General features: G+C 39.2%; 1 protein-coding gene across 3 annotated transcripts in view; it reads left to right on the top strand.

Annotated features, from left to right (window-relative positions):
- LOC136871860 (SLIT-ROBO Rho GTPase-activating protein 1) overlaps positions 1–13,056 on the top strand; it is a 597,464-nt gene that overhangs the window by 526,123 nt on the left and 58,285 nt on the right. For all 3 annotated transcript variants that reach the window (XM_067145501.2, XM_067145502.2, XM_067145503.2), the window contains exon 14: positions 11,364–11,589. In XM_067145501.2, coding sequence (XP_067001602.2) covers positions 11,364–11,589 — 226 coding nt within the window. The remainder of the gene's footprint in view (positions 1–11,363; positions 11,590–13,056) is intronic.

Raw genomic sequence — 13,056 nt, 5'->3', positions numbered from 1 at the left:
AGGAGTTCAGAGATCTCCCTTCACTGTGAAAAGTAAAAAGTAAAGAGTAGGTTCATCCATACATAAATAATTGTGCCAGTTTTGGAGTACACTTGTAGCTGTTGTAACAAATTTATATGGCTCTAATTGTTCCGGTTCAACCAATCTTTCCTCCACACTCGGCATTATTTCCTTCTCTCTTCTTTAAGACATGCAGTCACTGCATATGCAAGCAATTCATATACTGATGGCATTTTCCCCATGAAAATAGTGTACACGTTTACATTCGACCAGATTACAGGGTGGACCGAAGATGATAATTTAACAGTTCAATCTGTATGTGTGGGTTGAGGAGCTGGGACGGGTAGAATTGTCTCGTTTTCGCCTGTCAGCTCAAACTGAAAATGAAACTGTATGTTTACAGGCTATATAGATGACTCCTGCCTTTATTAATCTCTCATCACATGGCTATGTTCTCATTTTTGGAAGATTTTAAACTCTCCTCCATGCATACACATGCTGAACTTAAGAACTAGTCATCCTGTTTCTAATACAGGTGTCCATGCTGCATAACATATCAAAACTTAAGGTAGGCTGATATATGGGGTGTCCAGCGATGTTAGCAAATACGTCACACACAAATATGAAAAAAGACCCATAAATACAAATCATTATAGAAAATATACCTCATAAAATTCATAACACTCGTTCAAGTGTGGTAAAATTTACAAGGATATACACCCATTATATTCCTCATGTACACATCGTTTAACCACAGTTATTATTCGGAGATACTTATTCATATTTATCCTAATGCACGTATAACATATCACCATCTGTTTGTGGTTTGTATGAAAAATGGCAAAACACCTCGCTCAGATAGTCTTCTGTAGAAATATTTCAATATGGTGGCCTATGTATGTATTAACAAGTGGCTATATTACCTAATTTTGCATGAGGGGAGACAGAAATGATACCTTAAGATTGGAAAGTTACCACTATATGAAAATTATACAAAAGAAAAGGAGATTGTTCTGATTGTGGGTCATACAGAGGCATATCATTGTTGTGCGTAGCTGAAAAAATCTTGTCGCACATCATCTTACAGAGCAAATCTTACCTGAGAGTCAACGTGGTTTCTGTCCAGATAAGTGCACTATATTTGTTGTCTAACAGCTACAAGAGAAAAGTCTTGAACAACACCATGACCGCTACATGTACAGTACTTTGTTGATTTAATAATATGTTTATTGCAGCTGGACTGGCCATTTAGTGTGTGAAGTACATGAATTTACAAATCTTATTTACAGGTCTTATTCACTACAGAAATTCACCAGCAACTCTGTTCTCATCTACAGTTTAACACTTGGTATCTCTCACATTGGTCACCGTACTGTGCCCTACAGGACCCTATGATTCCGGCCTGGCGAATGCCGGTCTCGAACCCAGAGTACAGTAGTGAAAGAACTCTCACAAACGTGAGCTTGTGCACATAGTCTTACCTGAACAAATATCATTTAAATCTAAGAATTTCATTTTTGTCCGTATTGAACTGAGAATGGAAGATAGGAAACTTAAAAGGGTCCACCTTTTCAATACAAAAATGTTATAGTTTATTTACAACATATATTTACACTTGGAACTAGTTTCGACGCTGTTTGGCATCATCTTCAGCCAAAATGTGGGAAATAGGCTAGCATGTAGACATTTATATTACACAAGGCGTTACATTAAACAATACACATCTTACGAGGAGATAAAAACAGGGACGAATATAGAAACAAATGAATCGTTGAGAAAGCAAAAGTTATACATATTAAAAATAACCTTAACCACACATCTTGCAGTGCGAAAATATTCGCCTTGAATGATTCCTGAATACAAAACGCACGCGCACACATTTCTGATGAGCCAGCAGGCAGGAAAAAGTAAAGTGAAACCTTAAGAGTTCTTCTGAGAAGAGTTCATCATTTTTTCTATGTTCCGACTAACTAATGAAGTCTCCCTTGAGTTCCTGATAAACATACACAACAGGAAATTCTCCTTCACTCTCAACAATAGCTATAAAGACCAACGGTAAATTGCATTTTAAATATTGTGCAGAGACGTGAAAGCATGATCTTGAACATGATATAACTTCTTCATTTAACCCAATTTTTTTTTTACACAAGGTGTTACATTAAACAATACACATCTTACGAGGAGATAAAAACAGGGACGAATATAGATATATGTTCAAGATCATGCTTTCACGTCTCTGCACAATATTTAAAATGCAATTTACCATTGGTCTTTATAGCTATTGTTGAGAGTGAAGGAGAATTTCCTGTTGTGTATGTTTATCAGGAACTCAAGGGAGACTTCATTAGTTAGTCGGAACATAGAAAAAATGATGAACTCTTCTCAGAAGAACTCTTAAGGTTTCACTTTACTTTTTCCTGCCTGCTGGCTCATCAGAAATGTGTGCGCATGCGTTTTGTATTCAGGAATCATTCAAGGCGAATATTTTCGCACTGCAAGATGTGTGGTTAAGGTTATTTTTAATATGTATAACTTTTGCTTTCTCAACGATTCATTTGTTTCTATATTCGTCCCTGTTTTTATCTCCTCGTAAGATGTGTATTGTTTAATGTAACGCCTTGTGTAATATAAATGTCTACATGCTAGCCTATTTCCCACATTTTGGCTGAAGATGATGCCAAACAGCGTCGAAACTAGTTCCAAGTGTAAATATATGTTGTAAATAAACTATAACATTTTTGTATTGAAAAGGTGGACCCTTTTAAGTTTCCTATCTTGAACACATATCCACGCTCAGCCGCATAATCGCGCACTTCTCAGGGATAACATCGGTGAACAAAGGGCAATATTAAGATAAAACACTAGGGTATGTGACTAATCGGGTAAGAATCAGCTAAAATAAAATGAAAAAAAAAATATCTAACAGAAAACTTCGCTGCATTCAAAGTTTTACAGTCGGGGATTTATTACATAAAAAAATACTATTTACAAATATAAGAGCTTTCAAATATGATTGGGGTAAAGATAATGTTGAGCCGATGACAACCAGTTCACTGCCTTCACGAAACAGCTGTGCTGTAACAAGCATGTTACAATTGTGTAAGTAATGAAATCTAGAAAAATGGATATCTGCTGAAATACACATCTAACAGTAATTTCCATAAACTTTACTATGCCTCGTACCATCGAACCCCGGTGCAAACAAATATAAACACATAATGTACAGTGTCCTGACTCGGTCTCGAACCCTGGTCCCATGAAAAGTAAGGCGTTGAATATTCATATACAAACTATATAAAAAAACACAACCAACATGTCCAAGGGGTCAATATCAAACGGGCCAGTGTTAAAATTAAAGTAGAACAAACAGAACAAAAATCTCTCCCTGCGTTCAAAACATCAAGGTCGTCTTCTCCCCCTTACACATTCGACAAGGCAGACAGCCATATAACCAAGTTTCAAGACTGTGACGTCAGGCACAATAACCCTCACCAGTCAAACACTTGACAAGCGGCAGCCCACACAATTTATGAATCCAGCTGACTGACTAGTAGTTGAGTTCTAAGAAACTTCGCCTTTCAAAACACCTCACATAATCTGGCTGCTAAAAGCACTCTTTTAAATACACACGGGCTATCCGCCCTCATCTCAATATCACCAGCAATATAACAAATCTTATTTCCGCCTCCCATGGGCTCAACCTAGATAATACAAAGGCACAAATCAGTAAGCTATAGTCACATGGCCATAATAAGGCATCTCAAATGCATCCAATACACTCTCAAACTGTACTGGGGCTTTCTCATATCAATTCATACAGTCAGCTACATGCATAATGCTCACATCTCTCAAACATTCGGACTTGCTCGCCCTGTCAGTAAAGCTAGGTGAATTACGGGGTAAATCCTGGTCTCAACTATACAGTCTACGTCTGCAGAGACAAATGCCTAAACGTGACACAATAAATAGTGCCTGCCTGTTTGACTAACCTACCATGACCAAGGGAGTTCGACCTGACCCATGAAGATAGCACTTATGCTAATATCATACTATCGAAATGTAATATAAACACACCAACAAGGAATCTACAAACTATCATCTACCCTAATGTACGGGGTTCGAGCTTGAGGCCTAGCTCTTTATTACCAAGAATTTTCCTACCATTAACTAACCTGTTGGCTGACGGCCCCCCTATTCCTATCTAAATTTAAATGACATGCTTGAAACATAATTGGAAAGCTCTGACCTTATATGATTGATGATATGACGGAGCGGCCCTTCCTGTGGACCACTGAATTTACCACATCATGACAAACTGCGACGCTTGCAGCAGATATTGGTGAACAATTGGAGACATTCTATCTTGCGTGACTCCTTCGTACAGCTCCTTAGATGGTTGGAAGATGTCCCCTTCGACGTCGCGTGATCAGGTACGCCCAGCGTTTTTGGATCGATTCCCGATGTCGTGCCGGCTTCAGCTCCCGTTGTGGCTTCCTCGCAATGATGATGTAGAAGCTCGTTCTGGCTTGATGCAGGGGTAACTGAAAACAAATTTCCTTATTACAGACTGTCCAGACTCTATGCCTGTTTCCACTACTATCGTGCCTCACACGTTACATTGACCAAGTCTTGTTCTGAATTTTAAACCTGGTTCACTATAGTTTCTTCACCACTCTTAGTAACACTGTTATTCCATCCTTTCACTCGGACAACATGTAGTGCTAGAAGAACTACCCTGAGCCTATATTTATTCTAGCATTACGTCATTTACAACTTGACCTCACAGAAATATGAAGCTACTAGTTCATCAGTCTATTATAGGCAGTACCTCATCTCACCATAGCATATCAACACAGGTAATATCAAGAATTTAGCTGAATATGCAAGTTGATTACTTACTTCCTCGCAGATTCAGTAGTACTAGTTGTATGTGCAGCTCGAAGATAAAACGTTGTTCGCGGTGCCGACTTGTAGCATGACGACTCCGTTCAAGCAGCCTTACGGTCAAAGAATCAGGCTGATGTGCCAGGCGGCCTTGCATTTATAATCAGGTTAGCGTAGCCACGCCGCTTGATCGCGTGCATGATACGCGCGCCCGCGACTCGAAGTTTTCCCGCACAAAGCACGTCAAGTACCCTACTTAACGAATGCATTTATGATTGCAGCCCTAATGCATATCAAAATTAAGCAGAAATTATGCAGGTTGCAATTCTTGTATCAGATCCAATGCAACTCTTCCGTAACCAAAGATATTAATTTAATTCTTTCTTCCCTCTGAAGGTTAATTTTGCCAGGATCCGGGAAGTGTCCCCAATCTTCATTAAGAGGCTTGGCTTGGGACATTACTCCCTTTAATGAGGTTCTGGAGATTTTCATAATGACGCTCTAGCTCTCTTCACGCGAGAACGCTTCTTCTGGAATTTTTTATGAAATATACTATAAGACAATGACTTCATGGGTGGTCTCATGTAATCCCAATATCCAATACTAAAATCTATACTATTGGTCCATGAACAGAATGGTTCAGTACCTTGCACATGTACAGTTCGTGCCGACCTCGTGAAAACTCTGGATGTTGCACAGCTTGTGGTGAAATCCATGCGCTGAGAGTCTTGTCACTGTGTGGCAGAGTTTGTATCCTCCCTGTGTCCATTCATGGCTTGTCATAGCATCAGTAACGTAGAATTCCTCCCATTTCTTCTCGTGCAATTCCTTCTGTAAGTCCTGGTAGGCTAACGTTGCTGATAGTAAGAGCTTCAGTCATAGCTGTTCTATAAAGAAGGGCTCTCTGGTCAAATCATACACGAACCGAGAGGGTGTGTATTTGGAGAGACAGAGCACCCTTTTCAAGTATGTTGCCTTCAGCTTCTCTTTGTCTTCTTCAGATGTGTCCATATGTTTTCCAGTCCATATGTTACAGCAGATTCAGCTTTGAGTTTGAACAGTTGTAGGGCTGTTTCCAGAGAGAGTTTACCTAATGACTTGAAGTCACTTATGACTCTCGTCGCGGTGCTAACTCTGTCATTTATGTGATGTGTGAATATGGTTCCCTGTGTTTGAAGGGTGACTCCCACGTACAAAAAGCTGGGGACTGATTTTAGCGGTTTTTTGCAAGTCGCCCTCTGAGGTTGATGGGGTGGTTGATTTAGAGAAGGCATTTGATCGGACTGGATTATGGTTGTTGAGAAAGCTGGATGTCCAGGGACGTTAACATTGTATATTGTACTGAAAATAACCAAAGCTGCAAGTTATTCAATTTCCACAACAGAATGTGAGAACTCACTAATGCTAAACACAAGTCTCTGGAAAATGTATCACTTAAACTCAATTGTATACTGTACTCGAATCAGTTGCTGATTGTCCGACTCGTTAGCTGAATGGTCAGCGTACTCGCTTTCGGTTCAGAGGGTCCCGGGTTTGATTCCCGGCCAGGTCAGAGATTTTAACCCTTCATTGGTTAATTCCAGTGGCCCGGGGCTGGGTGTTTATGCTGTCCCCAACATCCCTGCAACTCGCACACCGCACGTAACACTATCCTCCACCACAATAACACGCAGTTACCTACACATGGCAGATGCCGCCCACCCTCATCGGAGGGTCTGCCTTACAAGGACTGCACTCGGCTAGAAATAGCCACACGAAATTTAATTTTTAGTTGCTGATTTCATATTTCTCAATAATAATGTTGTTTGTTTTTACGTCCCGCTAACTACTTTCATGGTTTTCGGAGTTAATATTCTTTTTTCTCAGCCCCCTACTTATGCCATGGTGTATTAATATGCTGAAAAATGTGATATTTTTTCTTTGAAGAAACACTTCCTTCACAAATTAAACACAATAATAATTGGCTTTCCTCATTAAAAATATTATGTCCAAACTCATTGATGTATTTGTGTAAAAATGCTGATTGAGAGGTTCTTGTTGGTGGCATGCCATAACTTAACTACAGCACCAATCACACTCGCCTTTTAAACCAATGTATGATGCGCTGCTAACACACTGCAGGCTGAAGCAGGATGACCTAACAGCTTACAGCTTGGAACTCTGGGATTCCCCCAGTACATGACAACATGCTGATACTTGATTAGACTGCTTAATCGCAGAAGAAACTTTGCATGGCGGAGAATCCCAAGTTCTTCTCTTAATTTTAAGTATGCAGTAGAATTTCACAACATCCTGGGGCTTCCCTCTTTTACACTCATATTGAGCCTTTGATTTTCTTTTATGCATTCAGCATAAGCCGATAAATGGGAAATCGGTGCTAATTGATAAATGATGGCTAGGGGTGAAATAGACCCTTTCCACATTTCAGTTTTGGGTAAAATATAGCATTTTAATTCAATATTATAAAATAGCAAGCAGAAAGTCTTTCCTGCAAAATAAGCATTTAAAAGTACTATCATGAATGGTTAAAAATAATATGCATTTTGCTTAGAAATCAGGGCTCTAGAAATTTTGATAAGTTGAATGATCAAACAGTAACGTCTATTTGCATTTAAGGTTCTGGACTTTCTTTGAATATTCTTTAATTTCACTCCCTTCAAATACATTCTTTAATTTAACTCCCAGATTTTTGAAATTCAAAACTGTTTCAAAGTATAATTTTATTCATCGTGGTCATAGTCAATTTCTCCTCCCCTCCCCACTTTTTAAATTTAAAAAAGCTCTAACTGGGTCAGGAAATTGACACCTTTCCAGTTTCCTCTATCCAGCCACCATTGCTGGTCTATAACTATGTTCCAATCTAGGTTCCTTATTATCATACTAGCTGTAAGCCCACAATTCCTCCACACTGTGCTCCTTATTCTTAAGTCGCTTCAGCCCTTCCGCAAGATCATTCTTGACTGTGTGGCAAACCTAGACCTCTTTGACCTTGTTGATATTTACTAACACTGTCCTTAGCCCTCTGTGAATGGTTCTGAGATTAAGCTTCACGTTCCCAACCACCGGGTTGTGGTCTGATCCAATGTCAGCTCCTGAGTATGTTTTGACTGCCTGGAAGCTGTTCCTGAACCTCCAGTTGACCAGGATGTAGTCAGTCTGGTTCCTAACTATGTTCCCTGCTCTGTCTTCAGGTATGTTTCATGTATAAAATGGCGTGGTGGAAGTTTGAAGAAGGTGTTCGGGACGATTGGATTTTCTTCCTGGGAGAACTGAATGGGTAGACTTCCTCTCTCGTTCTGCACACCTGGCCCAAAGTCTCCCACTGCTTCTCCTGCTCTCCCCCCACCTACCTTCATATTTTAAAAATTAAAAAAAAAATTTTTTTTTTGCAAGTTGCTTTACGTCGCACCAACACAGATAGGTCGTATGGCGACGATGGACAAGAAAGGGCTAGGAGTGGGAAGGAAGCGTCCATGGCCTTAATTAAGGTACAGCCCCAGCATTTGCCTGGTGTGAAAATGGGAAACCACAGAAAACAATCAGTCAGGGCTGCCGACAGTGGGGTTCGAACCCACTATCTCCCAAATACTGGATAGTGGCCGCACTTAAGTGACTGCAGCAGTCGATCTTGGTAGAACGCCATGTGGTCATTGGACATGCATTGTCCTCATCCCAGTCATCTTTTCACTTACACCAAGGATCTCAATCCCAAGTCTCTTCATCTGTCATGTGGCATTGATGATCTTTCCTGCTTCATACATACTTTGGATATTCCATGTTGCAATCCTGATGGCTGACCCGGAGATTCTTAGCATCCTCTGACCATTTAAGTTCTGCCGGGGACTGAGGGCTGTATGTTTAGTGTTCTCAGCCCTTTTGATTTTACAAGGAAAAAGTAATGCAGTGGTTTTTTGTTGTCTTCTGCATCGCAGCACAACACCCGTATCACTAATCCAGCTCCACGTGCCGTTGTAAGGTCCTGAACCCTTTCAGCACACAAGGTCCTCTCATTGGCTTCAAGCCAGTTCTGTTAAAGCTGTTCCCCTACAACAAGATGGGTTCCAGTGGGATTTAATCCATTGAGGAACCATCGCTCTTCCCAGGGGGTTCCTCCACTCAAAGCCGTTGGCCCTCCCAGGATTGTCAGGTTAATTGACTGCCGCCTGAGTAGTCTCTGTAGTCTCGTTTAAATCCTCGATCTCCCTCCATTCAGTATTCAGCTACACAGTATCCCTCTGATAACAATCTCTGTTCCCTTAAACTTCTCCCATGCTGCCATAACCAGTTCCCACACCTCCCTCATGCTTCAGTTATTTATCATTAGTTATAATATTTTCAATATAACAGAACCCTGAAACAATTTGCCTATTTTTGGTTTTTTCAAGTATTATTATTATTGCTTTCTGTATTCCACCTCTGCAGTGTACCTCCCATCCTCAGGGGCCAGAGTTATTCCTGGTACTGTAAGAAATTTAAGATTGGCAGCAGGGTTGGAATGTGGTTAAATAGGTATGATACATGCAGTTCACCTCCATTGGGGGTCTAAGATTTGCTTTGCTTACCAGCATAGTCTATCTTTTCATTCATATACAGAACATGAAGAGGAACACACAACAGAAAAAAATGCATTGTGTGGAAACGGAGAAATAGATGTTCCTATCTTTCTGTACATGATTTGATTTTCCCTTGTTTGTTCCTTTCCATTATATAGTCCTTCTGATGTTAATTTTGAGCTATAAATTACCTACAGCTTTTTCCATTTTGTAGCATCCTGTTCATGTCCTTCTCTGTTTCTGAAACAATAGCTATTTTGTCTGCAATACTTGAACTGAAAATGTTCGTGATGTGCATACATTTTGTGTTTTGATGATTATAATTTTAAGTCCCAAGCTTTAGTTTCACTAATATCTGCCAGATATTTGAGAATCTCTTCACTCTCGTCAGTATATGTATTGGTGTTAAATTTTGTACCTGAATCCAAACGTCACATTTTTCTCAAGGCTGTTTCAATCTCAATATTAAATTGTTCCAACATTTCTCTTTTTAATTTTTCCCCATCACAATATCAACAGCATATGCCAAACTGCTTATCACATATCTAACCTCTGTAACTACTTTGAACCAAGAACTTGTACTGCCAGTTCTCACAGCGATCCAATTGTCTGCTTAAATCTTTTTTTTACTGTATTCGCAAAAATATAGATAATTAAGAATGGAACATATATGCAGCGACACACATTTAGCTTCAATTTATGATATAATAGTGCACTGTTTATTTATCTATTTATTTATTTTATTAATTACAATAGCACTATTTTGTATCTTATAAAGAAAAGATGTCAGAAGTTTAAAACTGCCAAATTGAATTTGTATATTGAGCGAGTTGGCAATGTGGTTTGGGTCACGTAGCAATGGTGAGCTTGCATTCGGGAGATAGTAGGTTCAAACTCCACTGTCAGCAGTTCTGAAGATGGTTTTACATGATTCCCCAAATTGGCAGAGATCTTTCATCACAGTCTATTGGTAGAGTCCACCCCAGTCATTAATGTCCCAACACAATAGGTACCTTATTTTAGGCAACAGTCGCAATCTTCTCAGTCCTAGCTCTTTCCTATCCCATTGTCACTTAGACTTGTCTGTCGGTGCAACGTAAAACAAATAGAAATTATTAAATAGAATTCCAAATTGTTTTATCATTCTTATAAAAGCAGAATTTGTTACAATACTTCTGGTGATAAAGAACTTCTAGAATTAGTTTTAACATAGACGTCAATTCCTCAACAACGAGTGCATTGAAAGAAAAATGTTAAGACACTTTTAGTGTTGGGTAGAACGCATATATCGCCGAGAGTATTTAAGATTATGTTTAATGTCTCAATTGACAGATAAAAGAGGAGGCTACCTGTTTCAAAAATAAAAAAAATTAAAACGGGAAACGTAGTTCTCATGAAATAGCGCTTCAAAGTAAGGCAAAATTTGTGGTAAATAAGTGACTCCACTTGCCTACTCTGTTATAAGATGCCACTGTGTTGATTCACATGCTCAGTTGGAGGTTGGCTGCTGTTGTGAATAAGTAGTGTTCAGTTATATAGAATAACAAATGTAATAATGGAAAAGAAACATTGATGTCTTAAATCATCTTTTATTTCTCATATCACAGACCCATACTACAGAGTTATTACCACATTCTATTGAATTTTATTATCCACATGATATTTGTCTTTTATTTCTAATAAGTACATCTATGAAACCCTCTAAACCCTGCGGCTGTTACAATAGCGACAGCCTACTGCCAATTTTTTAGTATTCTCCAGGATCAAGATGATTATGATTATTATTATTTGTCTAAAAATATTTTTCTCCCATTTTGAAGGATATCCTATTAGCATTAGCTTATCCAATACACCCTTCCACACTCTAGATACAACATAGCTGACTGAACTCTTGATTGTGTTATACAAACTGAAGTTTATTTTCAGAGATGAGGATCGTGAGAAGATGGAGTTCCTCAAGTCCAGCTCCTCAGAAGAATCTATGAGGCGAAGAGCATCCAGTTCCAACGACTCCGTCCTGTCGGGTACGTCGTCCTCTACTCATAACTCGCCTCTGACTGGTGTTGCATCAAACACGTGGCCAGACCCAGAGATCTCGCGTCGCAGTCTGGTGGTGGAGTCCACCCCGATCATTAGCGTTCCAGCACAAGAGGTACTGGAGACCACTGTGTAGTAAATGCTCAGAGAATGATACTCTTTTGCAGCTGTTGTTGACTTCTTGGGTTTCAGAGTGAAATAATTCTAAGTATACTTGGCAAATCATTCCCATATAAAGTTTAGAATACAAATGTTTTAAATGGAACAGCTGTCTTTACATCATTATCCTGTGATTGCAAACACTTTTATGAAGAATGGGAAATGGGGATGGTCTTGGGTTTTTATATTCTATTGTTATGAAAAGTATATTTTTAGAAAATACTGGCTGATTTTTATTAGCTTTTAAATGTTTTTGATCATATTTATTCTTTGGAACGTGTACATTTCTTGGTGGATCAGATTCTTTCCATTTGTTAGTTCATGCCATGTAAGAGTTTCATATTAAGTGCCAAGTGTTCAAATTTAAATGCAATGTCCTGGGAATAAATGTCTATAATATGAGAGGTGATAATGATAATTCCATGCAGAAAATAAAAATACCATGGAGTGTAGGACGGGAGATGTGGATGGCCTGTGAAAGATACTATCACAACAGTACATTTCTAACAGCAACATCATTAGTGGTCCTACAGTACCAGGAACTGATAATATCCTCCAGTTATTTTGTTGCTTTAGATAGTCACCATAATTTGTAATAGATGAAAGAATATTTCATATACAATAGAACGTCGATAATTCAAAATCGGTCAATTCAAAGTCCCGCCTAATTCAAAGAAGCTCTCGTTCCCGCAAACATGAGGTACGGTTTTGCATGTTATTTAAATGGTTTAATTCAAAATACTGATAATTCGTAATTCGAAGAATAATGTCGGTCCCATTACCGAAATTCAGACTTTTAATTCAAACTGTCTATATATTTAAAAAATAGGGTTTTTTCCCAGAGTAATTTAAATTTGAAATTTATCCGCGTCATAATAGAATGAGTCTTCCGGAATGTGCTGGGGTAAATTTCAGTATTTCCACTCGCTTCGGTGTGTCTACAGTGTGCTTCATATTCGCTAAGTTCGAGTAAAATCGTAATTTTTTTGTATTCAGCGTTTTAAGGAAACCATAATATCACTTAGCAGGCAGTGTGCGGAGAAGCAGAATCCGCAAACACTGGCGATGCCGACAGTTGACGAAAAAGCGTGGCTCATATAATCAATTCGTACGCACCAAATATTGTCAGTGCCGATGAAACTGCATTGTTTTTTTAATGCCGAGCCCAAACGGACTTACGGTTTTATAAGAGGGAAGTGCCAGCCGGGAAATCGTACAAGGGGGAGTCATTGCACTGTGTTGCAATGCACAAGGAAGCGAGAGACTTCTTCCCCTCGTCATAGGGAAGTTCGATAAGCCATGATATTTTAAGGGCGTCGGGCACTTTCCGTGCAAGTACAGGACATCTAAAATGCATTCAGTACAGTAATCCAATGAATAAAAGACTTGCGCAAGGGAGCCAGCATAATTTGACCTCGTCTTT

Source organism: Anabrus simplex, chromosome 4, assembly GCF_040414725.1.
Source record: "Anabrus simplex isolate iqAnaSimp1 chromosome 4, ASM4041472v1, whole genome shotgun sequence".
Taxonomy (NCBI): domain Eukaryota; kingdom Metazoa; phylum Arthropoda; class Insecta; order Orthoptera; family Tettigoniidae; genus Anabrus; species Anabrus simplex.
This window is presented reverse-complemented; position numbering and strand designations above follow the sequence as displayed.